The sequence below is a fragment of the Prionailurus bengalensis genome, chromosome B4 (assembly GCF_016509475.1).
Source record: "Prionailurus bengalensis isolate Pbe53 chromosome B4, Fcat_Pben_1.1_paternal_pri, whole genome shotgun sequence".
NCBI classification, from domain to species: domain Eukaryota; kingdom Metazoa; phylum Chordata; class Mammalia; order Carnivora; family Felidae; genus Prionailurus; species Prionailurus bengalensis.
Genome location: NC_057358.1, coordinates 132,142,978 through 132,169,090, shown reverse-complemented (window position 1 = coordinate 132,169,090; position 26,113 = coordinate 132,142,978). Strand labels below are relative to the sequence as shown.

General features: G+C 49.3%; 3 protein-coding genes across 6 annotated transcripts in view; 2 read left to right on the top strand and 1 right to left on the bottom strand.

Annotated features, from left to right (window-relative positions):
- The window catches only part of DDX17 (DEAD-box helicase 17), a 20,813-nt gene extending 7,996 nt beyond the window's left edge, over positions 1–12,817 (top strand). For 2 of the 3 annotated variants that reach the window (XM_043562588.1, XM_043562590.1), the window contains exons 6-13: positions 831–972; positions 1,331–1,491; positions 1,579–1,751; positions 2,071–2,181; positions 2,305–2,366; positions 3,992–4,051; positions 8,148–8,390; positions 9,771–12,817. In XM_043562588.1, the coding sequence (XP_043418523.1) occupies positions 831–972; positions 1,331–1,491; positions 1,579–1,751; positions 2,071–2,181; positions 2,305–2,366; positions 3,992–4,051; positions 8,148–8,390; positions 9,771–10,276 (1,458 nt within the window). In that variant the 3' untranslated portion in view covers positions 10,277–12,817. The remainder of the gene's footprint in view (positions 1–830; positions 973–1,330; positions 1,492–1,578; positions 1,752–2,070; positions 2,182–2,304; positions 2,367–3,991; positions 4,052–8,147; positions 8,391–9,770) is intronic. The other variant, XM_043562589.1, reaches the window with a different exon arrangement.
- On the bottom strand, positions 12,815–24,746 carry KDELR3 (KDEL endoplasmic reticulum protein retention receptor 3). Of its 2 annotated transcripts, none has more exons than XM_043562593.1 (5): positions 24,639–24,746; positions 19,850–19,950; positions 15,433–15,591; positions 14,549–14,801; positions 12,815–13,769 (listed from the first exon to the last, which is right to left on the bottom strand). In XM_043562593.1, the coding sequence occupies exons 1-5, from the start codon at positions 24,727–24,729 to the stop codon at positions 13,729–13,731; spliced, it is 645 nt and encodes a 214-aa protein (XP_043418528.1). In that variant the 5' UTR covers positions 24,730–24,746; the 3' UTR covers positions 12,815–13,728. The 2 variants fall into 2 exon arrangements, with proteins under 2 accessions (XP_043418528.1, XP_043418527.1); XM_043562592.1 differs by having other exon boundaries at positions 24,618–24,729.
- Positions 24,683–26,113, top strand: LOC122472756 (formin-like protein 5). Its single transcript, XM_043562591.1, has 2 exons — positions 24,683–25,406; positions 25,679–26,113. Coding segments are annotated over exons 1-2 (726 nt in total). The 3' UTR covers positions 25,681–26,113.

The following is a 26,113-nucleotide window of genomic DNA, read 5'->3' as shown; positions in this document are numbered from 1 at the left end:
CTATTTCCTGTAAGTTTTGTGTAGTGGTTTTCAAACATTTTGAATGTACATTCTTACTTTTTTTTAAAAAATTGAGGGGTGCCTTACTGGCTCGGCGCAATCAGTAGAGCATGCAACTCTTGATGTCAGAGTTGTGAGTTTGAGCCCCACGTTGGGTGTAGAGATTACTTAAATCTTTAAAAAATTGGGCTCGCATTTGATAATGTGTTTACAAACAGGTACGTCTCAATATTCGCAAAAAGAAGTAACACATTACTTTGCATTATATGATACATCATATATTCCATATGGCTAATAGAATTAGCTTTATTATTGTTAGCTGATACTTAACGGGTCTGTACACAAAACAGGAGTCATTGATAACCATGTACACGATACCTATTTAAAAGAGTCCTAATTTTGTATTGTTTTGAGTGTTCTGGAAGTCATCATTGTTTTTGCCTTATGTGTCTGGCTAAAAGTTTAAACTGGAATTCAGAGAAGTGTCTGCTTCTTTCTTATTTATCTCTTTTTACTAATATTTAATCCGTTGGTAAAGCCACTTGTTCATTTTGTGAGTTGTTAAAACTAGGTGATAAAATCTGTAAATCCACTTAAGTAGCAATAAACTGTAATGAATCCTGTATCAAAAGTAAACCATCATTCCATATGCTAAATATTGTCACAATTTTTTGCCACACTCCGGTGCACAGTCTTAAACTCTCTGCCTTCTCTCCCCATCGTGTAATTTTTAAAGTATCAGATTAGGCAGTAGAAAGAATTAGATAACCTTTTTGTTCTTTTTCTTTTTTAACTTGGGAGAGGTGTATTAATGTGCATGTTTGTTGCAGTGTCTAGTTCTGGCTCCTACGAGAGAGCTTGCCCAGCAAGTACAGCAGGTGGCTGATGACTATGGCAAATGTTCTAGATTGAAGAGTACTTGCATTTATGGAGGTGCTCCTAAAGGTCCCCAGATTCGAGACTTGGAGAGAGGTAATCTCTTTTAAAATTAGCACATAAGAATTTTATCAATTTTTATGAATGAAATCGAAGAGGAAACTAGTGGGTCCTTGTGGGAAAAAATTCAGTATTCCAGCAGGTTAGAAATTCTCAGGTATGGTTGAAATGCTATTAGGGGAAAGTTTAACATCATTAGAGACGAACTTGGTGGAGATTTGATAATTACACGTTAAGTGTCTTTACATCATGCTTTTCCAGGTATGGTGTTAAATGTAGCTAGTGCTCTGTGGTATTGAGCGCAGCCACCGGAGCTGGTGCTTCTCAGTTTGTTGAGTCTTGGAGAGCGTATAAAGAATTCTTAGTTGACTAGACCTGTGGTTTTGTTTTATAGGTGTCGAGATCTGTATAGCTACTCCTGGACGCCTGATAGATTTCCTCGAGTCAGGAAAGACAAATCTTCGCCGATGTACTTACCTTGTATTGGATGAGGCCGACCGGATGCTTGATATGGGCTTTGAACCTCAGATCCGCAAAATTGTTGACCAAATCAGGGTGTGTGAAGCTGATGGTCTGCCGTCTTTATGCCTAGTGCCTGTTGCAATCCTTAGCCTAAAAGAAAGCTTTTTCTTTTCCTGGTAGCCTGATAGGCAGACACTGATGTGGAGCGCAACCTGGCCAAAAGAAGTAAGACAGCTTGCAGAGGATTTCCTTCGTGATTACACCCAGATCAACGTGGGCAATCTGGAGTTGAGTGCCAACCACAACATCCTCCAGATTGTGGATGTCTGCATGGAAAGTGAAAAAGACCACAAGTAAGCGAGATTTGACTGTTTGGGTGCTATTAATCCTTTCCTAATTATCCTCCAAAATTAAAGCATTTGAGAAGCCTGACATTTTTTGAGGCCCCAAAACATCAAAAGCATTACTAGCTTTCTTTGTATCATGTATCAGAGCACTGTCGTTAGAAGCAAGGATTCCGGATCCTCAGTTGCGATAGTTACCAGCTGTATAGAACATAACGTGAAAAAGAAGTACCGTAGTTTTGGGGAGTTACGTTGTAGACCTCCCTTCTACGTAGTGTATGGGGAGGCCTTCTCTGAATGACTGCATTTTTGCTCGTCTTGTTTTCAGGTTGATCCAACTCATGGAGGAAATAATGGCTGAAAAGGAAAATAAGACAATAATATTTGTAGAGACCAAGAGACGCTGTGATGACCTCACTCGAAGGATGCGCAGAGATGGGTGAGTGCAGCGCTGAGGTAACTAGCCTCAGGTTTTATATTTATAGTTCCGTAGGAATTTTTAAAGTTTAGATTTCCTCTTTTTTAAAGATTTTTGAAATACTGGTTACTTTTCCTCTGACAGTTGGCCAGCTATGTGTATCCATGGAGACAAGAGTCAACCGGAAAGAGATTGGGTGCTTAATGGTGAGTTCAGAACTAAATATTGTCCGTACTGTTTCCGAGATGGGCACGCTTTCTGTAAAGGACCAGGTAGTAAAGATTTTCTGCTTTGCAGACTCTATGGGGGTTTGTGTCATAGTCGTTCAGGTCTTATGTTACAGCAAAAAGATGGTCAAGAACCACATGAAAAAAATGGTCTGGCTGTGTTGCAGTAAAAGTAAAAATAGATATTGCCAGATTTGATCCATAGGCCAGCGTTTGCCAAACTCTGCTCTTGTTTATTGAATATTAGGGGCATTTTTGCATATCTCTACTGTCCTTTAAAGTCAATAATGCGGGCTGTTTACACTTTTTCATAACTTACACCACATTTTCTTTCATAAGGTCTTTTTTTTTTTTTTTTTTTTTTTTTTTTAAGCTTATTTTGAGAGAGTGAGAACGCCAGCAGGGAAGAGGGAAAGAGAGGGGGAGAGAGTGTGGGGCTCGAACTCACTGTGAGATCATGACCTGAGGCAAAACCAAGAGTTGGACACTTAACTGACTGAGCCACCCAGGCGCCCCTAAGGTCTTATCTTTAAAATACATACGTTCACCAGCCTGTAAAGCTCCCCAAACCCTGTACTTCTGGAATTTTTATGGAGGCTTTATAACATAGGCCTAATTGATTATTAACTCGATCTCCATCCTCTCCTCTGAGGATGAGGAGTAGGGCTGAAAGTTCCAAGCTCTTATAATCATGGCTTGGTCTTCCTGGTGACCAGCCCCATCCTGAAGCTTTCCAGGATTCCACCAAGCATTGCCTCAGCACAAAAGATACTTCCGTCACCCAGGATCTTCCGAGAGACTTGGGGTCTGTGTGTCAGGACCTAAGGTCAAAGACTAAGAATAAAAGACTCTCCTAGCATTTCTGTTTACAAGCGGTTTAGGAGCTGAGTGCCAGGAGTTGGGGGCAGAGATGAATACACGTATTTTCTGTTACTTCACAGAGGAAAGTAGGGTGCCTCCTTTCATTTCACATCTTTCAAAGTTGTTTCCTTCTCCTGCCCCTTGCTTTTGGTTTTATTTCATGTGAAAGGTAACTTCAGTGTCATGATTTAAGGGCAAAAAATTCTAGCTCATTTAAATTTTGTTACAAATTGCTGTTACAATTTGTTACAAACATAGTTTTAACAGTCCTTTTCAGTAGAGGTAGCTTTTGGTCTGTTGCCTCTCTGCTAAAAGTGAGGAGAGTGAAGATTTTCAAAGAATCACTGTTTTCCTTTGAATTTAAAAGAGCTTGGCATGTTCTTGGCACCATCACTTGAAATTTAACATGGTAGGGGCGCCTGGGTGGCGCAGTCGGTTAAGCGTCCGACTTCAGCCAGGTCACGATCTCACGGTCCGCGAGTTCAAGCCCCGCGTCAGGCTCTGGGCTGATGGCTCAGAGCCTGGAGCCTGTTTCCGATTCTGTGTCTCCCTCTCTCTCTGACCCTCCCCCGTTCATGCTCTGTCTCTCTCTGTCCCAAAAATAAATAAACGTTAAAAAAGAAATTTAACATGGTAGAGTGAAAAGGCCAGATAGCTAGGAATGTGTGTGTGGTCATTTTTAAAGGTAATCATTTGGCTTGATTGTATAACTTGGCTTTCATGGTACTATTCTTGTTTTGCAGAGTTCCGTTCAGGAAAGGCTCCCATCCTCATTGCCACAGATGTAGCCTCCCGTGGGCTAGGTTTGTATAGATAGGCGTCTCTGTCAATGGTATATGTATCTTTTGGTTTAAAGATTTCTTTGTCATTTCAAATTAGAGTCGTGTATACATGTGTTTAGATAAATATCTGAAAGAGAAGAACACAAAGTGTGATAATTTCCCTTCCCCCCACAACTTTTTTTTAACCTTGGTGTTTTTTGTTTTTTGTTTTCTTTTATTTTCAAAGTCTCTTCCTGCTCCTGACAAACAGGCTTTGGTCTGCAGCAAGGCCTAGGCATGACTATTCAAATGGTTAGAGGGGACAGGAGACATTCAGTTGAACAGCTCAGCTTTTTCCTGGTTTTATTCTGTTTTCTGGCTGGATAGGATGAGTCTGATTGAACCTAACTTATTAGAAGCTAGTTTCGGCAGATACTCCCCTCCCTCCCTCCCTCCCCCCCCCCCCTCTCTCTCTCTCTCTCCCCCCCCCCCCATTTCCCTCTCCCTCCCTCCCTCCTCCTCCCCCGCCCCTCTCCCTCTCTCCCTCCCTCTCTCCCCCCCCCCCCCCGTATATGCATATACATATATATATATACACGTGTGTATATATACATATATATGTGTGTGGAGTTCCGATTTTATGAATGCTAACATAATCTTGGTATTTGATGAGTCCATAAATATGTTATCATTCAGTAATTAAATCTGCATTGCCCACTTTTATTTACTGAAGTAAGATAATTGTGTACGCTCAGTTGTCCCCTCCTCCCACCTATGCTCCTGTCATCAATGTGCTGTCTTCCAATTTAAGAACTTAACTTGAAGCTCATGTTCTTTTGGAGGTTTCCACCCATTATGATTTAAATTTATGGAACTATTTTGTGGTACTTGATCCCATTATTTTCTGAGGTACACAGGTACATCTCGAAATTTTTATATTAAAAAAGATGACATTATGTCTGTCACAAAGATATTTTTAAATTACTGACAGGTGTTTAATTTCTTGCCCAGTAAGGTGAGAAGTACCATATTCCCTTGTAATGCGTAGCGTAAAGAGAAAGTGTTCAACCGGAATACAAGAGAATGAAGGCTTTTTATACATTGCATTCATCATTCCCTCCTTCAGAGGTGGTGGCCTGCAGCCATGACTGAAAATTGTCTCTGCCCTCAGAGGTCATGTCTGGATCTGTGCGGTTAGAACTTGGGCCTGTTGGGAGAAGAGGCTGAGGCCTGAAAGCAGTTTACACAAAAGCTTTCAGTGATGGTGGTTTTTAAACAGGCTTGCTATGTGCTGGTAGCTTCTTTGTGCATCTTGCCTAGACAATTAAAAATACTTCCTCCCTTTCCCCTTGCATTTCTAAACCAAATCAATTGGCTACCATTAGAATAACTTAGACTCTTCATCCCACCCCCACTCATCCAAGTGAGGGGAGAGGGAAGGTACCTGAGTCTGTTTCTTGTTACTCAGCATCAGTGCTTGTTTTGGGCCCCTTTGTTTGCTGCCTTGTAAAAATCAAAAGGAGGGGGAAAACCCACCAAAATGGCAGAATGCTGACCAAGGTCCTACAAGATCCTGGAAAGTGAAGGCTTCTACCTCATAGACAGGGGTGCAATTTTCAGCTGAGTCACCAGGCCTTTTTTCACTTCCTGTCCAGCGATGGCCTCTTAAATGTTCCCTTCAGGTAAGTTCTTCAATTCCCATAGTTTTATGATAGTCGTCCTCAGGAAACCACTATTCCCTTTGCACTGGGATATTTTTAATTTTTCTTTTTCTTTTTTTTTGTTTAAACTACACACTGTTAAACTAAAAGTATTGAATTGATTTTGTTTTGTTTTTTAACAGAAGCTTTGATATCAGCTGCAGATCACTCAGTACATGGCCGAGGCAAATCTACATTGGCCCGAAGCAGCTCTAGATGAGCCTGTTGGCTAGTCTCAGTCCCTCCCAATTAGTGATTGGGAGGGGTTTGTCAGACAAAAAGTTGTGATCCCGGGCAGCTGGCCAAAACATTAACTTTTCAGTGTCTTACCCTGCTACAGCATCTCCTCTAAAGGCAGCAAGATCATATTGTGGCAGTGCGCAGATCAGATCAGGGCAGGCCTGACTGGAGAAAACCAAATTCTGCGCTTGCCCTTTGGTGCCCTCAGCCAGCTCTGTGTGCACACACACAGGACCCCTTTCTAGGGTGAAGAACTTGCAACATGTCCGTCCCCTATCGAACCCCTCCAGAAATACTCCCGACTAAAAGTTTCTGAACGGTTGACTCCAGTCCCCAGTGCTTTCTGCTAGGAAAGCACACGACTGTGCCTCCAGTGCAGTAATTCAACTTGCTCTGCTGCCCACGGTCCTACACCGTGGGATTGACTCTGAGGAGCATTACCATAGGTCTGAAGATGTGGTCCTGGAGCGTAATTTCCCAGCCCTTCAGCCCACATCCATCCTAGCCCTGGCAATTTTTATTTTTCCTTTGTTGCATCAACGACCCTAGCCGGAGACTCACGCTGCCCCCTGTGATAACTGCCTTCTCGTCTTTCTGGTGTGATTTCAGGACTTTAGGGGTCAGTAAAGACTGAGGAGCCTTTATCGTAATAAGAAACAGACCTAATGCCCCTTTCTTCACAGGCCCTTTAACAACAGCTGAATTTTTTTTTTTTTTTTTTTTTTTTTAATCATCTCCCCTTTCCCCTGAAATTGATCCAGTCTGGGCAATAGATGCAGTCTGACCCTTTGGATGTAACTTACATTTTTTAATTAATTATTTTTTTCTACAATCACCCCAATTATCCTTGGGGGAGGCGTTGGAGGACCTGAAATTTTTACCCGAACCCAGGTTCTCCGGCGCTTGGCAACCAAATGGGGCTACAGAGAAGCATCTAAGCCAGTTCACAGAGCGAGCGTGTGTGGGGACTTCTCACTGCCACGGACCCTTGATGCATGCTCCCCGCGCTCCAGTGGTCCCGTGTCAGAAGGCGGAGTTTTCGAAAGGAGGCCGCCAAAAATAAAAGGCAAAGAGACGGGATCGGCTGCAGCGGTTTCCCAAAGGAGGAGGGAGTGTGCATCGGTCTGGTAACAAACAGAGAATGTTTTTTAATTATTTATATCACAAAAATCTGTGTTTTATCTAGGATATTTTCTGAATATTCTTTGTAAAATGCAGATTTTTTTCCACAAAACATTAGGATTCTTTGTTATATTAGACTTGTTTGTTTAAGTAGGTAAAAATCTACATTTAGCTGAAAGCATTACACTAACATTTACATACTTGAAGCATTAGGAGGTTATTCAACCCAATTCCCAGCAGTGGATAGAACATTAAACTTGTGTCTCAAGGTTTCATGGTTTTTCCCACCCTCTTTGGCTATTTTAATTTCCCAGGTTATGTAGACAATCTTTGACAATTGAAGCAAGTACTGAGTTGAAATAACCTTGAGTTGAGCAAAAAAAACCTCATTTGGCAGAGCTGGGCTTGGTAGTACAGTGAAATTTTAGTGTAATGTGCTCTTGTGGTAATTGAATGGGGAAAGATAATTCGGATATTTCTGCAAAGGAAAATAGGTGCGTACTGTACTTTGGCTCTGATCAGTTTTTTAAATGACGAGAGCAAAAATTCTTTTAATCTACTCTGATTGAGTCTCCTTGAAAATGTAGTAAAGTATATATGAAGTTTCTTTTTTCATTTTGCTCTGTGACTGGTTTAAAGGTAAGTTTGTTATATTACTGGTAGATTTTGCCAGGCTTCTCCCAACAGAGTAGAAGTAATTTGATCTTGTAGCTTATCGGTGGTACCACTTTTTTTCTACATTTCCGGTTTTGAAAAGGAGCTGGAATTCGATACAACTCCTGCCAGTACGTTGGTTAAAATAAAGAGGCAAGAGTTCGGGTGGTTGAATGGGATTCCATTAGGATTTCATAGCTCATAAAGATGCCGCTTCCTGTGCATGTCCCAAGAATCAGTAATCCTCTTTTACTCTGTTGGGATGAGTCTTTTTTTGTTCCTGTTCAGAATGGTTACTAACTTGATCTTCTTTCCTCTTGCTGTCATCTGCATTCGTGCTTCCCACCTGTTGTTGGCATGTCCTTTACCTTCTCTTTCCCTGCCACATCAACCTACACACCGATTCGTCGTTGGCCTCGAAGATGTGGAAGATGTCAAGTTTGTGATCAACTATGACTATCCAAACAGCTCTGAGGATTATGTGCACCGTATTGGCCGAACAGCCCGTAGCACCAACAAGGGCACTGCCTACACCTTCTTCACCCCAGGGAACCTAAAGCAGGCCAGAGAGCTGATCAAAGTGCTGGAAGAGGCTAATCAGGCTATCAATCCAAAACTGATGCAGCTGGTGGACCACAGAGGAGGCGGCGGAGGAGGGGGTAAGGGTAAGTCCTGGAGTTTTCCAGGTACTGCCAAGGTATCTTTTTGGGCTCATTGGGCCTTTTTTTGGTTTGTTTAAGTCCTGTGAAGACTTTTAAGCGTTACTGAATAACAGAGGATAGTGATTAATAGGTTTTCATAATTGTTTCTAAGTAAGACCATGTGATTGGGGTGGGGGGGGGGCTGTCATGTTTGGCCTCCTAGCAGCATGGTATTTCCATAGACAGTAATATAAAACTGACTTTTGTGTTGTGAAGTATATGGTGCATGTTCAAAATTAAGGTGAATTACGGTTATTTTTAATACCTTCAAAAACTTTAGTGTATTAGGCTTTCAGTTTCTCATGTGAAGAGATCAGTAATTTTATATCGTTTTGTGGCAGTAGAAACAGGTACAGTTAACGAATATAAAAATTGGATAGTTCTGGGACACCTGCGTGACTCAGTTGGTTAAGCATCCCAACTCTTGATCTCAGCTCGGGTCTTGATCTCAGGGGCATGAGGTCGAGCTCCGCCTTGGGCTCCTCACTAGGCATGAAGCCTACTTAAAAAAAAAATTGGATAGTTGCAAAATAGGCTAGGGTCATAGCTTCTGAACTACTATTTTTGTATTCTTTTGTCCCAAACTTAACTGCATGCTGAAGCTCTGTGTCTGAATTACCTGAACGGTTTTTAAAATACAAGGTTTTTTGGTTTGTTTGTAAGTGGGTTTGGAATTGAGCCTAGGAACTTCAAGTTTGTGAGATAACTTTGACGCAGCTAGGCCCACGGAGCAACGTACGAGCTGGTGTGCGCTAGTAGACGGTCCTCGTAGGGTCATACCAACTTGGCTGCTTATTATCTTTTTGTTTTTAATGTTTATTTATTTTTGAAGGAGAGACAGAGCGTGAGCAGGGGTGGGGCAGAGAGAGGGAGAAACAGAATCTGAAGCACGCTCCAGGAGCTGAGCTGTCAGCACAGAGCCCAGTGCAGGACTTAAAACTCACGAGCTGTGAGATCATGACCTGAGTCCAAGTCAGACGCTTAACTGACTGAGCCACCCAGGCGCCCCACTGTCTTTTTATTTTTAATCTATGGTAAGTCACCTCAACTTCTTTACCATTGTTGCTACATTTGTAAGATTGTGTCTCTTAATAATCCTCAAAGGAAAGGATTTACAATGGTGAGAAGTTGAATGTCTTTTCGTGTTTACCATTCTTTTGAATATGTCCTATTAAAGAATCAAATGATGGGTATATTTTAAAGTAACGGATTTGGAGGCTGGCCTGGGTAAAAATCAGATCAAGAAAGAACGTTGACTGCTTTTGTACCTGGTAGAAGTTTTTACACGTGGTCGTGTGTGGACTGTATTTCTGGCATTAAAAACTCCTCGTGTCCTCCCATCAGGAGGTCGTTCTCGATACCGGACCACTTCTTCTGCCAACAATCCCAATCTGATGTATCAGGATGAGTGTGACCGGAGGCTTCGAGGAGTCAAGGATGGTGGCCGGAGAGACTCTGCGAGCTATCGGGATCGTAGTGAAACCGATAGAGCCGGTTATGCTAACGGCAGTGGCTATGGAAGTCCAAATTCTGCCTTTGGAGCGCAAGCAGGCCAATACACCTATGGTCAAGGCACCTATGGGGCAGCTGCTTATGGCACCAGTGGCTATACAGCCCAGGAATATGGCGCTGGCACTTACGGGGCTGGTAGCACCACCTCAACTGGGAGAAGTTCACAGAGCTCTAGCCAGCAGTTTAGTGGGATAGGCCGGTCTGGGCAGCAGCCACAGCCACTGATGTCACAACAGTTCGCACAGCCTCCGGGAGCTACCAATATGATAGGTTACATGGGGCAGACGGCCTATCAATACCCCCCTCCCCCTCCTCCCCCTCCCCCTTCACGTAAATGAAACCACTCGAGTGGTAGTGACTTGCGCAGACTTAACTACATTTAAAGGAACGCTGTCTTTCCCTTTTATTTCTCTTCCCCTTTTCTTTCTTTTTTTTATTTTCCCCCCAACCATTGTGATTTGTCTTTCATGCAGATTAGTTAGAATTCACTGCCAGGTTTCTTCTGTCCGCCAAAATGATCCAGTCTGAAATAACAGATTTTGTAAAAACATATATATAGCCGACTGGAAGAGATTCTTTTTTTTTTTTTTCCCCCAACTTCTTGCATGTTGAGGATACTTGAGCTATTTTTCATCTTAAAAGAAAAAGTAAGGTATTAGGCCCTTTTGTGGGAGCCCATTTTTGTTGTCCTGAGTTGGGGGTAGGGGGGGAGGGTAGAGGGTTGAACTCTGCAGAAGAAGGTGGCATCTGTGCTTTAGATTGCTCTCATTACTGGGTTAGAAAACCAGGAGGGAATTCCCTGCACATTCTGTAATACTTTTTAATGTTCCTTGGGCCTGATGAGTATTTAAGACAATGCACTGGCCATTGTCATTTTGGCTGATTGCTCGTTAAGTGCATTTGACAGTTAAAAAAATTCCTAATTGGTTTTGTCTCCCTTATATTCTGCCTTGCCCCTTCCCAATTACTGAAAAATAACCATTTTAGTCAGGTTAGACATTGAATTGCTGAGTCTGAGTTTCTTAAGTGTGTCTTTTAAAAACCCCAAGTGTTTATTGAAATGGTTAAACGTAGCATCTCGGCGTCTGGGTGGAAGCTGCCTAATTTTCTTCCCCACATAACCAGGGACCATCTGTGAAATTCATTTTCCAACTAGATAGTTGCTCAGGGCAGAATGAATGTAAATGCTCACTGAAAATTTATTAACCAGTTAAATAATTTAACCAGTTACATATGCGTTCACCTGCAGTGTAAAAACCACTTTTGATTATAAACAATATACTCAGTGGCAAAGTTTCTTTTTAAACTCCGTATCTGTAAAGCTAGAATAAAAGCAACTCTTGCCAGCTACTCTGCCCTTTCGGCCAAATTCTCTTGAATAAAGAACCTTCGGGGTCTGTTAAGAAAGAACTCTTAATTCTCTTCATACTCTTCTCTGCAGTGCTTTGTTGTAACAGCTTTGGGATGCACATTTTCTTCAGCATCCTTTTGCACTCAGCTTTTTACAGGTAGGTAGTGCTTAAGAGAAGTTACAGAGGACTAAAGCCTAAGTCCTTCACTTTTCCTCCTTCCGAAGGTAGGTGAGTTTGTCCCCTTTAGAATGATACTGTTTAACTGAGACTTCCTGTAGCACACGGGCCTGGAAAGAATTCTCTGCCCTTGTGGTCACCGTAACAGGACAGGGAAACCAGACAGCCCCAGAAACCTCTTCCATATCCAGTGTTGGACTATTAATTTTTTTATGCTATTGGTATCGTTCATGAACAATGTAGTTAAAGGGGGAAGGCTCCACTGCGTCCTTTGGCTAAGGCCTGAGGGTGCTTGCTGGTTTGTAATATCTAAATACTTGAGGTTCTTTTGTTTTTTTCTTTTCTTTTTAAAATTCTTCAGGGAGAGAGAAGGGATGGTTTCTGAGGGGTTCTGAAAAGTATGGTTGAATGTGCAACATACAGGTAGGTTGTCAGCATAAGCTGAAATCTGTGCATGTGAGAACTTTGACATGTCGTCTCCCCCCAGTCCCCCCACACTTTCTTCTTCCTTTACTTCTCATTTTTCCCCCCTTATAGAAGTTGAGGCCGAGGGAGGATGGTAGGCACAGGAAAACTTGGGCAGAACTGCTCTGTGCTTTCAAACCAAAGTGCCCCCCGCCACAGAAAAATTTTGTCTGAGCACTGACCAGTCCGTTGTAGACATTTCTTTCTACATCAGACTTGTGACTAGTTTTAAACGGAGGTGCCACTGTAAGGGGTGCCATTTACTCTCTCGCAGGTCTTAAAGGCTCCCTTGGTGGCGAAGGCCTCTGGGCCCGCAGACGGCATTTGGTCTGCCACTCGCTTCCCTTTTTCCACCAGGGATGTTGTGGTCATAAAGTCAAAATAACAGCATATCCCGAATCTCAAAAGCTATCGTGGCCTGAGCGCAGCTGAGATCGAGCAGAGTTTTTCCTAAACGGCTTTAGAGTAACTCTTCTGCCTCTGCGTCTGTCCCTCATAATTCAGGCTCTGCCTTTGCTTCAGAACATGAGCAGAAGAGTCCTCGTGTGAGGCTAGTTACTGCAGTCACGGTCGAAACTCATTTAGGGAAAGGATTTCAATATTAAGCTCTGGGGCTGCTTCTCCCCAGTTCCTCCCTAACCATTCGTTGTGTGGACTTCTCTCATCTAAAAGGTTGGTGGCTTTTGCTTGGGATCAGTGCTCTATTCATGTTCTTGCTGGTCTCTGAACACATTCCTGTCGCATTAAGACTTGAAAGATTTGTAGATGTGTGATGTTCAGGCACAGGATTCTAAGAGCTATGTTACTATTCTTAGTTTGTCAATTGTCCTTTTGATACCATCTTGTTTTCTTTTGTAGGTATAAATAAAACACTGTTGACAATAAGGTGTGAGCTTTTTATTGCTTAAAACTCGTCTGACCACAGGACAGCGGTAGTTGCCTTACGGTTTTTATTCGCTTCAAGACCAAGTTTGGGGCGTGTTGGGTTGAGTAGTAACCTTAGCACCTAAAAACGTGGACAGGAGGTGGGATTGATGGGTCTTACTGGGAAGATCTGAATCCCAAAGCAACGAGGCAGGACACCTAGGAGGTTAAGGCTTCAGCATTGGTTTCCTCACTGATAGAATGGTCCTCACGGTAGCAGTACCCACCTAGGCTATTGCTTGGATTTAAGTACTCCGTGTGGAGCTGCCGTAGCCGTGGCAAGACGCAAGGCCATTTTCGAGCTGAGGCACACGACTACTGGAGTCTGGCCGAAGCCGATCTATTTGGCTTTTGTCTGGCTTTTGGAGGCGGGTTAGAAGTGAAGTAACGACACTTCATCCCTGTGAGACCATCAGCTTTGGATCCCTGCCTAAACTTGGTCTCCTGTCTGGGAAGTGAAAATCGCCACAGCAGCCTGCGTTTCTTGAAGTCTGGTCTTTGGGGGCATTTGTCTTCTACACAGAGAGACATCTTTCCAGGTGGGACTGACTGTTCCTTAGTGGGAGGCTCACACTAGGGCCATAGAGAGCAAGGTTGTTTCACCGTATATGGGTTAAGCACCTAAGATTTCTTGATGTCCAGCTGACAGGCACCATGCTCGTATAATTGGCCTGGGTTTCTCACTGCAGCTATAATTTAAGGGAGAGCTTGGTGAGAACGTCTTCTACGTAGATCAGTGCTCTGCTGAGATATCCCCACTAAGCATTTTTCTGACTGACATTAGGCCTGAGTCCTGTAGAAGTCGTCCAGGAGACTATTTCAAAGAGTTTATTCTGTGTCCTCGTGAAGGCGTAGAACCATCTGTGGGGCCCTCAAATTGGCATTGGAAGACTTAACTTCTTTCCTTTAAGGACTAGGAGAAAATTGAGACGAAATGAGAATTCACCACACTGATAACTCCCTTTTAACTACATAACCTTAGGATCTCTAATGCCCAGTCCACAGTAGCTACATGTTACAGCCAAGGGGGAAGCTTCATCACGGATTACCTACAGACTCCCTCACCCCTACGCCCCACCTATGTTCCTGATCCCACTCTCCCTTAGGCCACAGATGCAGTTGGCCTCCACTTCGGTTTCACATCTATCCAGTTCCTCTCCGCTCAAGATGGCCCACCCACTGGTGACCTCTTCCAACAACCACACCTGCCCCATAACAAGTCTCCCTGCTTCGGCCGCCCTTCACTCTGCCCAGCAGCTGCTGGCTCCGTAGATGAGCCCTCCGGTGGCTGCCCTGTGCGACGCAAACCCATTATTACCCTCTGATCTCTCCAGGTTCATAGATTCTGAACACGCTAGCCTTTCTGTCCTTTAGCACACCAAGCTGGTTCCTGCCTTAGGGCTCCTGCACAAGCTATTCTTCTGGAATGTTCCTTGTATATCTTTCTAACAAGCATTCTGTCCGATGTCCTCTCACAGTCGACCTCTCTATGTATATCACGTGTGTCCGTGTCCTGGTCTGTAGTTCTTCATGGTGCTTGTTTCTTAACAACACTTGTTCGTCTCATCCCACTGAAACAAAAGCACCACGAGGGGCAGAGACTTGGAGCTATGTTCACTTCCCAAATTCCCTCAACTAGTCAACGGGTGACACCTGCCAGTGCCAGCAACACTGCTGTGGGCGCGCACCTACCTTTGGTCACATACAAGTAGAAGAAGTCACAGTAGAAGATGGTTTGTACTACTCCAGACACCACTGCAATTTGGTCGTAGAAGTTCTCGGTCTGGTACCGCCTGATCCAGTTAGCCAGGTAGAGTGCCCGGTACAGCCCGAGAAAGAACAGGTAGTGAGTAGTGATGGTCTCAGCCTCTCCGGTTTTGCTGATCATGAAAAGCTGGGGCAGGATGGCCACGGATTCCAGGTAGATCGAGAAAGTCCAGAGGATCTGAACCAAAGAGGGAAGAGGCCGGAGGAGGCTGATCAAGACCAAGAAGGGGGCCATCTCTTCACAAGAAGGTAATTACTAAAATGTTCACGGGACAGGATATAACGAAACAAAAAAGTTCCCGAAATGTAATCCGTTCCACCCCCTTTGCTCTGTAAATAGGAAATATTTGAAAAGTTCCGAGTAAGCTGCTTTTTTTTCATATCACATGGACATTTTCGAACATAATTTTTTAATCGGAGAACTTTAGTGTATAAACTCGCCTTAACGGAGGCCATAGTTTCTCACAATGCACGAGCATCGCAAGTTCATGTTTGTTGGTCCACAGCCCAGACTTCCTGAGTTACGTTCTCGGCCTGGACTGTGCTCAGGTGTCCACCTTTGGGACAGAAGTTCTCAATAACCATAAGTGGTGCTGCGATGCCTGCTCTGTTTATCCACAGGACTATTTGGATGCGCCCGTTTCCAAATGGAGTCGTGTGAATAGCTTATTACCGATTTCTCAACAATATACGAGTGATGGTCACGGTTGTACCAAAACACAAGCCCAGACGTTACAAAAGATCAGCGGGAAGGATGTTCGGCAATGTGTTTACCCTTAGCAATTAGTATTCCGCGTCCCTTCACTTACCTCCAAGGGAGTGAAACTGTAGTTCTCAAGGAAGGAGAGACCAATGACAGGGACCAGAAGAAATTCCAGGCGGAACGTGTCATTCTCACTGTCAAATGTTTTCCGAAATTTCCCATAGATCATGTACACTGTGACGTAGGCACAGAGGAGAAAAACCACCTAACAAGGGAAAGAGCCACAGGGGAATCCATAATGAAGTCATTTCCCACTCTATTGGCTGGGCTTCCAAGCTACCTTGAGTTGGGACCAGCCTAACTAAAGGGCCAGTGCTCTTGCCCCAAGGGGGAAGAAGTGAAATGCGTACAATCTCTCCGGAGTCATTGCCCTTGATTCCGAAACTAATGACCCTTTTGTTAAGTAACTCCTTGCTTCTAATTAGGACCACTGGCACTAACCGTGTGAGGACCCAAAGGTGCCTGGGCATCTCCTTACTGGAGAGCCTCAGGCAGGAGATGGGGGGGGGGGGGGGTTGGTCTCTGTTGGGGGATTTAGCAGTGGCATTCCAGGGCTCTTAAATGTCAAATTCCTAGATCTGCATCAGTGACCTGTGAGCATTCTTCCACTAGAACTAACGTCCTTTGAATCATTTGGTCATTGCTCCTGCGGAAAAGCACTCTCTTTAAAAAAAAAATTGTTTTTTAACATTTACTTTTCAGAGAGAGAGAGCACAAGCAGGAGACGGGCAGAGAGAGACGGAGACACAGAATCTGAAGCAGGCTGCAGGCTCTGAGCTGTCAGCACAGAGCCCGACGTGAGGCTCGAACTCACAGACCGCGAGATCATGACCTGAGCCGAAGTCAGACACTTACCGATTGAGCCACCTGGGCACTGCTCTTTTTTTTTTTATTTTGAAAGAGAGAGAGAGAGCAAGCGGAGGATGGGCAGAGAAGAGAGGGAGACAGAATCCCAAGCAGGTGCTACACTGTCAGTGCAGAACCCGATGCAGGGCTCAAACTCACGAACCGTGAGATCATGACCTGAGCCGAAGTCAAGAGTCAGACGCTTAACTGACTGAGCCACCCAAGCGCCCCAGAAAAGCTCTAATTGCAGTAGCCGTCCTCCAGCATGTGACGTTATGGTTTGGCCTCTAACTTTCTAGGCCAGAGGTTCTCGACTTTGTGCATCAGAATCACATAAGTAGCCACCTTTTTTCCCCTCCTGCCCCCAGAGTTACTGATTTAGTAGGTCTGAGTAGGCCTGTTGTATTTCTAGCAGGTTCCTATGTGATGCCGATGCTGTTGGTCCAGGAACTCACTGGCCTAGAGAACTCCTATGTGAACTTCAAAACTCAGTTTCTCACCAGAATGAGGCAAATACACTTGGTGTCACCATAGCTCCATGGGAACATATACGATGTCCCCCATAATCACATGCTCTGGAAATGTCTGTGTACCTGGTCTCTTTCCCCCATTTTCTGTAAGCGGGTCCTAACTGTCCTGTCCACCTCTGAACACCCAGCCCCTAACTCAGGGCCCGGCACAAAACATCCCAGAATGAATGAATGAATCAATGAAGTGGTGATCACTTCCTCACTTCACCAATGCAGAAACTGGCCTCTCTGAGGTTTCTACAACTAACTCATGCTGCCACGCCAAGCGCTGGGTCCTCAGCCCCTCCCAGGACCGTTCAAGTCCGACCCTCAGGCAGAAAAATGAACCGAGCAGGTGGTGGTTGCTATTTCCGTGTTGAATTTAAGCAGACTGTGATTTCAGGACCTCAGACAAGTTCACACAGTTCGACGCCCCACAGGCAACAACATCTTCCATTCCAGCAAGATGCCTGGAATCCCAAAGTCACATCCCTGATGTGGAGGAGAAAGTACCTTCTGGGTGCTAGGTGCTTTACCTAAATCATCTCATACAGTCTTCACAATAGCCCTGCGAGATGGGTAGAGTTCCCCATTATGTAGCCTTCCTTCCTTAAAAAGGGAACTGTTAGTGGGGCGCCTGGGTGGCTCAGTTAAGCATCCAACTCTTGATCGCAGCTCGGGTCATGAGCTCACAGTTCATGAGATCGAGGCCTGCATCGGGCTCCGCGCCGGGAGTGTGGAGCCTGCCTGGGATGTTCTCTCTCTGTCCCTCCCCTGCTCATGATTGCTTGTGCTCGCTCAGAAATAAACTTTAGGAAAAAAAAAAATGGAACTATTAGATGATGTGCCCAACTGAAAACTACATTTCTCAGCCTCCTTTGCAGATAAGGATGGTCAGTGACGCGCAGTCACTGGCTAGGGTTAGGGAAAGCTCTTTACAAAGGGCTTACCCAGATGGCAGGTACACTGTCGCTCTTTTTTCCTTTCCTCTTCCTTCCTGCCCAGAATGTGATGTGATGGTAGGAGCCCTGGCATCCATTTTGTGACCCTGAGTCAACCTTGAGGCTAAATGCCACATTAGGACTTGCTATCTAACTTGCAGGGCCTCTTTAAAAATTAAAAATTTCAAGGAGTGCCTGGGTGGCCCAGTTGGTTGAGCATCTGGCTTCCGCTCAGGTCATGATCTCACAGTTCGTGGGTTTGAGCCCCACATCGGGGTCTGTGCTGACAGCTCAGGGCCTGGAGCCTGCTTTGGATTCTGTGTCTCCCTCTCTCTCTGCCCCTCCGCTGCTCGCACGCTATCTCTCAAAATAAATAAACTTAAACAAACAAAAGGAGCTGCCATCCCAGCCCTGGATGGCCCACGTCCAGATTCCACATTATGAGTAAAGAAAAAATAAACCTTCATCTTACTAAAATCACTCTTATTTTATTTTTAATTTAGTTTTAACGTCTTTATTTATTCTTCAGACAGAGACAGAGCATGAATGGGGGAGGGTCAGAGAGAGAGGGACACACAGAATCTGAAACAGGCTCCAGGCTCTGAGCTGTCAGCACAGAGCCCGACACGGGGCTCGAACTCATGGACTGTGAGATCATGACCTGAGCCCAAGTCAGACGCTTAACCGACTGAGCCACCCAGGTGCCCCTACTGGGACCACTCTTCTGTTAAGTCCCTGTTACCAGCATCCAAGCAGGAACATTCCACTTCCCTCTGAAACCCGGCCTCCTTCCACTAACCTGTGTTGCCTTAAAGAGTTAAGATGGCTGAGGGAGATGTTCCTGGCCGCTCGCTCAGTCGGTGGAGTGCGTGACTCTCGATCTGGGGGTCGCGAGCGCAAGCCCCACGTTGGGTGCGGAGTTTAAAAAGACGGGGGATGGCTAATTTGCAAAAACTCACCCCAACGTAACCTCCAACGGTTGTGGCCCGGGGCCCAAGACGTCAGAATAGGACCGAGACATTCTCAGTTTCCCCTGTGAAACGGGACCATGCTTCAAAGCAACAGTTTCCCATCACAAAGTTAAGTCCAAGTTAACCTGCGCCCTCCCCCAGCCCTCGGCGGCAGACCCCTGCCTGTCCCCTGAATACAGCAGGCTTGGTCCCACCTGGGTGGTTTCTGAACCAGCTCTTCTCTCTGCTTGGAACGCTCTTCCTCTGATCGCCTCATGGCTGGTTCCTTGTGTCACACAGACCTTGGCTTACGTGTCACCTCCTCAGAGAGGCCCCTCCTGGTCACACCCCCTGAACACTTTCCTGTTCCTTCTCTATCACGTAACCCAGGTATTAAAACTTCTTTTATTATAACCAAAGGAGGGGCGCCTGGCGGGGGGGGCTCAGTCGGTGAAGCGTCTGACTTCAGCTCCGGTCACGATCTCGCGGTCCGTGGGTTCCAGCCCCGCGTCGGGCTCTGTGCTGACGGCTCGGAGCCTGGCGCCTGCTTCGGGTTCTGTGTCTCCTGCTCTCTGTGCCCCCTCCCCTGCTTGCACTCTGTCTCTCAAAATAAATGAACGTTAAAAAACAGAATGAAAGCCAACGTCACCCTATCTTAATAATATCTGCATAACCTCACCCCTAACCAAAGTTTTGCTGGCCGTTTTATTATCTGTCTCCCCAGTGAGAATGTAGGTTCCGTGAGAACAGGAGCCTCATGGGTCTTCTTCAAGTACCTGGCTCCCAGGAGGTGCTCAAGAAATATGGGTATTTGTCAAATGCGTGTCGGATGAATAACCTCTCTGCAAGATCAGGGTACCAGGTTTGATTTCTGGCTCATTTTGGGGAACCGGCATAATAAAGCGACCCTTTATCGAATATTTGATATACGATGGCTGTGGTGTATTTGCATTTATTACCTCATTTCGTGTTCACAACAGAACCCGCCGAGGCGAGTACTGGCACTGTCTTCAGTCTGAAGATGAAGTGCCCAGGGCCCAGGGCCTCGCCCAAGCCCAGGGCTCCCAGCGGCTGTCAACACAGTCAGGATTCCCATCCATCCGGGTCTGCCCGGCTCCACAGCCCGTGTTCCCGAGCGCACGGTCTCGGTCTGCGGGGCTCAGGGGACCCCGCCACCACGGCCACCTCCCCCCCCTCCTCCCCCCCACCGCCCTCACCTTCATCACTGTGTTGTAGACGGAGATGAAGTTGGTGAACAGGTCCAGGTACCTGGTGGTGAAGACGAGAGCAAAAAGGATCTGGCTCTTCCCAGAGATGCCTGTAGCCAAACGAGAAGAGGGGAAAGTGAGACCCGGACTCCTAGGCCCCACGACACTCAAGAAGCCCAGTGCCCGGGGTCGCCCCGGCGGAGGGGGTGCTCCGTCCTGTAAGCGTCCGACTCTTGACCTCAGCTCAGGTCTTGATCTCAGGGATCCCGGTGTCCCTGCGTGTGCCTGCCCGGATTTCAGCTCTGGAGAGGGTGTGTGTAGTGGTGGGGGTAGGGGGGTCCGGGCTTTGCTTCGCATCACCCTCACACTTCCACTGAGTCCCCAAACTTCTGCCTTTTAGACGGCAACTCACTGAGAGTTGATTCATCAGGGAGTTGATTCATCAGGGAGACCAGAGCGGGCAGAGGAAGAAGCAGGGGCAGAGGACCATCCTATTTTATTTTCCACATTTTAAACATTCAAAACGCGGGGCGCCTGGGTGGCTCAGTCGGTGAAGCGTCCGACTTCGGCTCGGGTCATGATCTCATGGTGCGTGGGTTCAGGACCCGCGTCGGGCTCTGGGCTGACAGCTCGGAGCCCGGAACCTGCTTTGGATTCGGTCTCTCCCGCTCTCTCTCTCTGCCCCTCCCCCACTCATGCTCTGTTTCTCTCTGTCTCAAAAATAAACATAAGAAAATTTTTAAAAGAAAGTCAATTAAGAAAACAAAGATTCGGGGTGCCTGGGTGGCGCAGTCAGTTAAGCGTCCGACTTCAGCCAGGTCACGATCTCGCAGTCCGTGGGTTCGAGCCCCGCATCGGGCTCTGGGCTGATGGCTCAGAGCCTGGAGCCTGTTTCCGATTCTGTGTCTCCCTCTCTCTCTGCCCCTCCCCCGTTCATGCTCTGTCTCTCCCTGTCCCCCCCCAAAAAAAAAAAAAAGGTGAAAAGAAGTGTCCCACATATGTTTAAAAAAAAAAAGAAAAGAAAAAAAAAAGAAAACAAAGATTCAAAATGCTTTTTTTTTTTTCAGCAATAAAAGGAGTAACTATTTTTGCTCTTTGTACAACAAAAAGCAGCTGGTCATAAAGACAGTGCAGAGGGTTCCCATATACCCGTCACCCAGCTTCCTCCCGCAGAACATTTACCAAAACTAAGACATTCACCCTCGTATGGCACTATCGACCGAACGCCAGGCTTCAGTCAGGTTTCACCCATTTTCCCACTGACACCCTCCTCCTGTCCCGCGAGCCAATCCAGGGGTCGAAGCTGCATTTAGCGGCCACGTTCCTTAGTCGCCCTTCGGCCACTTCTGCTATGTCACCGAGGTGGGGGAGGCAAGGACAGGCTGGACACCTCACCAAACCATCCCCATCGACGCTGCCCGCGTGTCTGATCCAAAGGTCAACTCACCCAACCTCCCCAGAGGCGGCTGAGGACTGCGTTCAGAACCACATCCTTCCCCGGGCTTCTGCGACTGTCCTCATGGCTAGCTCACCGCCCCTGGCCGCTCCCGTCCTCACCACCTCATCGTTGAGGGCTCCCCGGGCTTCTCCCTGGCCCCGTGCCGTCTCAGGGACGCCCCAGCTCCGGACTCTCCTCCGCGTTGTGACCCCTATATTCCAGCCTGACCAGACTCACCATCTCCCTGCGAGCCCCGCTGGTGTCTCCCCTCCTTCGAGAATGCCGCCACGGCCCCCTCCAAGCTCACGCCAGGAAAGCAAGAGCCATCCACCTCCACCGCCCCCACTCCCGTGCCCCTCGCCGGCCCAGCACCCTACCTCAGGGCTCCCACCCGTCTCCCCAAGTCCTTCCTTGCTGCCCCCCCACCCCCATTCCACTTGCCAACCAACGGGCTATTTTTAAAATAAAATTCCACTTAGAGCCCTTAAGTGGCTCCCAAATGCCCTTTAAAATAGAGACTCATATCCTCCTCGTGGCTCCTGAGGTCCCGCCCAACCTTTCCTGGCGGCCTGCCTGGCCCCATATCTCATCACTGTCCCCCTCAGTCCCTCCCTCCAGTCACGATGATAACATCTGGGTTTTACTCTACGTGTAACCGAGTGACTGGGGACTTTGGCACCCAGAAGTGACATTACCTGATTAAGGGCCCGCTTCCTTCATACGCCTGAACTGTGCCTTTTCTATTTCTCTGGTGCTGCACATTTTGGGGAGGGAGACAACTGCTGACGCCCCCCAACATTCTGGGGGGCACCGGACCCCCGTGCCGGCTTTCCTGCCAGTGTGGCGAGCCTGAGCCCCACACTCCTCATCTGTAAGATGAACACCCCCCCCCACGGGTGGGACAGCACTGACTTGAGGCCTATGCAGGATTCAGTGAGGGTGTGAGTGCCCCCTGGGGGGGTCTGGGACTTGGACTTGAGGCAGTGGGGCTGGCTGTGGTGATGGAGCCCACTGCTGGGAGTGGGGCCTGGGGTCCAGGCGGCAATGCCGACCCGAGGCCAGCTCCGGGCCATGCCTGTGGCCACCCCATCTCACTGAGCCCTCCCAGAGGCCTCTCCAGGGAGGTCCTCGGCGCCACTTAGGAGGGTCCAGGAGGAGGCAACCCCGGCGGGGGACAGCTACCCTCCCGGCACATGGCCTTCCTCCCCCGCTCCCCTCTGCATCCTCAGCCTGCTGGGTTCCTGGGCTTCACTCACACCTCAGTGCTCCAGAGCCCCACAGTCAGGAGCACAAAGGTTTTCACGCTCCTTTGAAAGCAGTGACACATTTCCACCGAAGGGAGCCAGGCACAGAGACCCGGGACAAGGAAGGGAATGCGCGCCGGTACCTGGCCAGAGTCCCCCCCCCCCGCCCCCTCGCCCCCGGGATCCACTGAGCACACAGCAGCCCTCCTTCCATTTGACGGATGGCAAAACTGAGGCCCGAGGTGACACAGGGAGTCGGTGGCTGGGCGAGACCTAAGCCCCAGTCTCCTACCTTTTGGGGTGGGTCAGTGAGGGTCACATCAGGCTCCGCGTCTCGGGGCAGACGGGGCTGGCGTCCAGGCACCTCACCTCCTCAGATCCCAGCCAGGCGTGTGCCAATCGCGCAGCACACACACATACACACACACACACACACACACACACACACACACACACACACGCTTCACCGCCCAGCTGCCCTTTTTCTTTCCCCGTAGCACTTAGCACCTCTAAGAAACCGTATCATTTACTTGGCTGCTACGACTGTTGCTGGCTGGCACGTCTCCACTGCTAGAAAGTCCCCTCCACCAGGCGCGGGGCCCAAGTTGTCGGTGTTCCGTCTGGGGGGCCAAGGGCCGGGCGGGGCAGCGTGGGTTGGGGAACAGCGCCCCCTCCCGGTCATGGTTGCTCACTCCCGCCTAGGGCCCTCCTTGGAAGTGCAGGGACAGGTCCGAGCTAGACTCCACCCCCCCCCTCCCCCCACACACACTGGAGCCCCTCGCAGGGCTCCTGCCTCACTTCCCCAAGTGGGAACTTGAGGGGCCCAGAGTGCCCATCTCTCCAGAGACTGGAGACCGGAATGGCCTGCAGGTCCAGGACCACACCCTCTTGTAATGCCTCTCTCGCCAGCACCCAGCCCCTCCTCCGTGGCCAGTACACGAGGGAGTGACCTGCTTCACGTCCCTTCCGAGCCCCCCTCCCCTGTTCCCCACACTTCCGCCGCTCCCCAGTCCAGACTCCCTAGCCTGACCGACAAGGCGCTTTCACATTTGGACCCCCCACCCCTCTGCCACTCATCTCCCTTGTGGACCTCCCCCACATCGGCCTGCTAGCTCTTCCCTGGGACAATCCCTGTGGGCTTTGGCACCCCCAGCACCCTCCACACAGCACAACCTTCCTGGTGACAGCTCGCCCATCCTCCAGGACCCAGCACAGAGCTGCTCCCTCCACCAATACTTCAGGGGTCTGCTCTCTGCCTCCTCGGGCCCCCACTCCGCCTGCATTCATCTCTGTATCCCCTGACCCCAGTGCCAAGCACAGGGTGGGCCCCTCCAGGACACCAGCGGGGCAAAGATGGCTGCAGGAGGCCTGAGCAGCCTTTTTGACGCACGGGGTCCTTTTGGCCACCACCAGTCCCACCCTGAAACGTCTCCAAACCCCCCAGGGAGGGCAGCCAGACTGCTGGGCAAAAGGGGGACTTTTCCTGCCCTCCCGGGGCTTCTGCTACGGGGGCAGGTCCGGGCTCGCCAGGGCCCAGCCTGGTGTCCTTCCTGCCACATCACAGCCTCGTGTGCCACGCGCAGGCAGAGGAGGGAAGAGGGCCCAACCTGAGGGGATGTCTGGAAGGGGCCGTGGAGAGTGGTGGGGGGAGGAAAGAGAAGCCCTGAGAACTGGAGGCCAGTCCTGGGTGCAGACCCCCCCTCCACCTTCGGATCCCACTCTGGGCCTGAGTGAGGGTACACAGAGTCACAGGCCGCCAGCTCCTGAGAAGCAGAAAGAGCAAACTGTCCAACAAGCCAGACTAGCGGAAGCAAGAGGGTATCACCTCCTGCGCACCCCCTCCTCTTCCCACTGGCAGGGGTGGGGCAGGGGTAAATCACCCTCCCTCCAGAATCTCCGAGGGTCCTCCTTCTTTGATGGGGTGCACCTTTCCATGTTCTCTGGAAGCTGAGCAGTCTCAAGCACCCTCAGGCCGAAGTCCCCACCCTGAACGGAAATTCAGCAGCCCCCCCCCCCCAGGGCTTGCAGGCAGGCGGCACCGGCTGGGGCCCGGGCGGCCCAGGCCCTCCCTCCCCCACCCCACCCCGTCGCACACCTCCGCCCGGGCGACCCTCACCGGAGCAGCACTTGGACCTCCAGATCTTCCCCAGGAGCAAGATCATGGCCAGGAGGTGGCTCAGGTCGCCGAGGATCCGGAACACGTTCATGGTTCCCCGGGCGGGCGGCCCCCACCCCCGCCCCCGCACCGCGCGCGGCCAACTCCTGGGAAACTTTCTGGCGGGAGAGGCGGCTGCCACGTCCCCGGGCCGGACTCTGGGTCCCGCGCTCCGAGCCCCGCGCTCCCCACCGGCGCCGCCGCCGCTCCGCCAGCGCACCCTCGGCCGGGCGGTGACGTGGCCAGGCCGGCAGCCGTGCCGGGCGAGCCAGGAAGCGCCGCCGCCCGAGATCCCGCCTCCCTCGCGTCCCAGCGCCGCGGCCCCGGGGCCTCCCGCACGTGACCTTGGGCGGGCCACCGCGCCCCTCCCGCCGCCGGGGGCCCCCTCATCTGCCTCCAGGGTTTATAACTCGGGGGCCAGGGTGGATGGGGGGGGCGGGGCGCGCGCCAGCGTTTGGCCTAAGCCTAGAGGGTTGGCAGCGCCCCGCGAATGTGACCCACTGCCGCTGTCAGCATCCGCCTGGGGTTCAAGGCCTCCCTCCTTTCCCGCGCTCTTACCTGTCCACTGCCAGAGCCCCCTTGTCCTGACCCGCCCAGTCGGGGCGGTGAAGCTGGTGAAAGATGGCCCTCGGGTTTGGGGTCAGGCTGACCTCTGTTCCGGCCTGAGTGCTGTGGGCCTCCCTCCCCGGCTCTTGGCCTCAGTGGTTTCATCTGTGAAAGGAGGTTGCTGTGAGTATGAAAGATGTCCGTCAGGGAGACCCCGGGGGCCGCGACTAGTGTCTCCCTCTTCTTGGTGTGACAGGATGTAAACCGGGAACACAGGCCGGGAGACTCCCGGGGGCTGCGGGCTGTAGGCCGGCAGGCTGGGAGGCGGGAAGGGTGAAGGGCCCGCAGGGGTCTTTCCAGTGCTGTGCCTTGGTCTCTGGGCCTTGGTCTCTGTGTCTGTAAGAGCCGACGGCATGAGCTAAGGCCCCTCGTTACCACCCTCCTTTTGACCCCAGGATCTTCTCTCCCAAACACCGGCCTCCTCCCAGGCTCATCCCTGCCCCGGCCAGAGAGGCTCTGCTACCATGGAATCTGTCTCCCCCCTACTCATCACCCTTCCGTGGCTCCCTCACCAGGACTCCTAGGGCAAGGCAGCCCTTCGAGACTCAAAATGCGGTCCGCGGGCCAGCAACATTCGTATCACCTGCTGGGAATGCAGAATCTCAAGCCCCCGGGGCTCCTGGGTGGGGGGGGGAGGGCTCAGTCGGTTAAGCATCTGACTTCAGCTGAGCTCACGATCTCATGGTTTGTGGGTTCGAGCCCCGCACGGGGCTCCGTCCTGACAGCGCGAAGCCTGCTCAGGATTCTCTCTCTCTCGAGCCCTCTCTCTGCCCCTCCCCCACTTTCTCTCTCTCCAAAACAAATAAATAAACTTAAAAAAAAAAAAAAAA

Excerpts from the sequence above, each read along its gene's own strand:
- LOC122472756 (XM_043562591.1), top strand. The coding sequence starts at position 24,683 with ATGGCCAGGAGGTGGCTCAGGTCGCCGAGGATCCGGAACACGTTCATG.
- KDELR3 (XM_043562592.1), bottom strand. The coding sequence starts at position 24,729 with ATGAACGTGTTCCGGATCCTCGGCGACCTGAGCCACCTCCTGGCCATG. Across the intron at positions 19,951-24,617 it reads TGAGGGTCGCCCGGGCGGAG|GCATCTCTGGGAAGAGCCAG; the intron begins GTGTGCGACGGG and ends GTTTGGCTACAG. Across the intron at positions 14,802-15,432 it reads ACAGTTTCACTCCCTTGGAG|ATCCTCTGGACTTTCTCGAT; the intron begins GTAAGTGAAGGG and ends TCTTTGGTTCAG.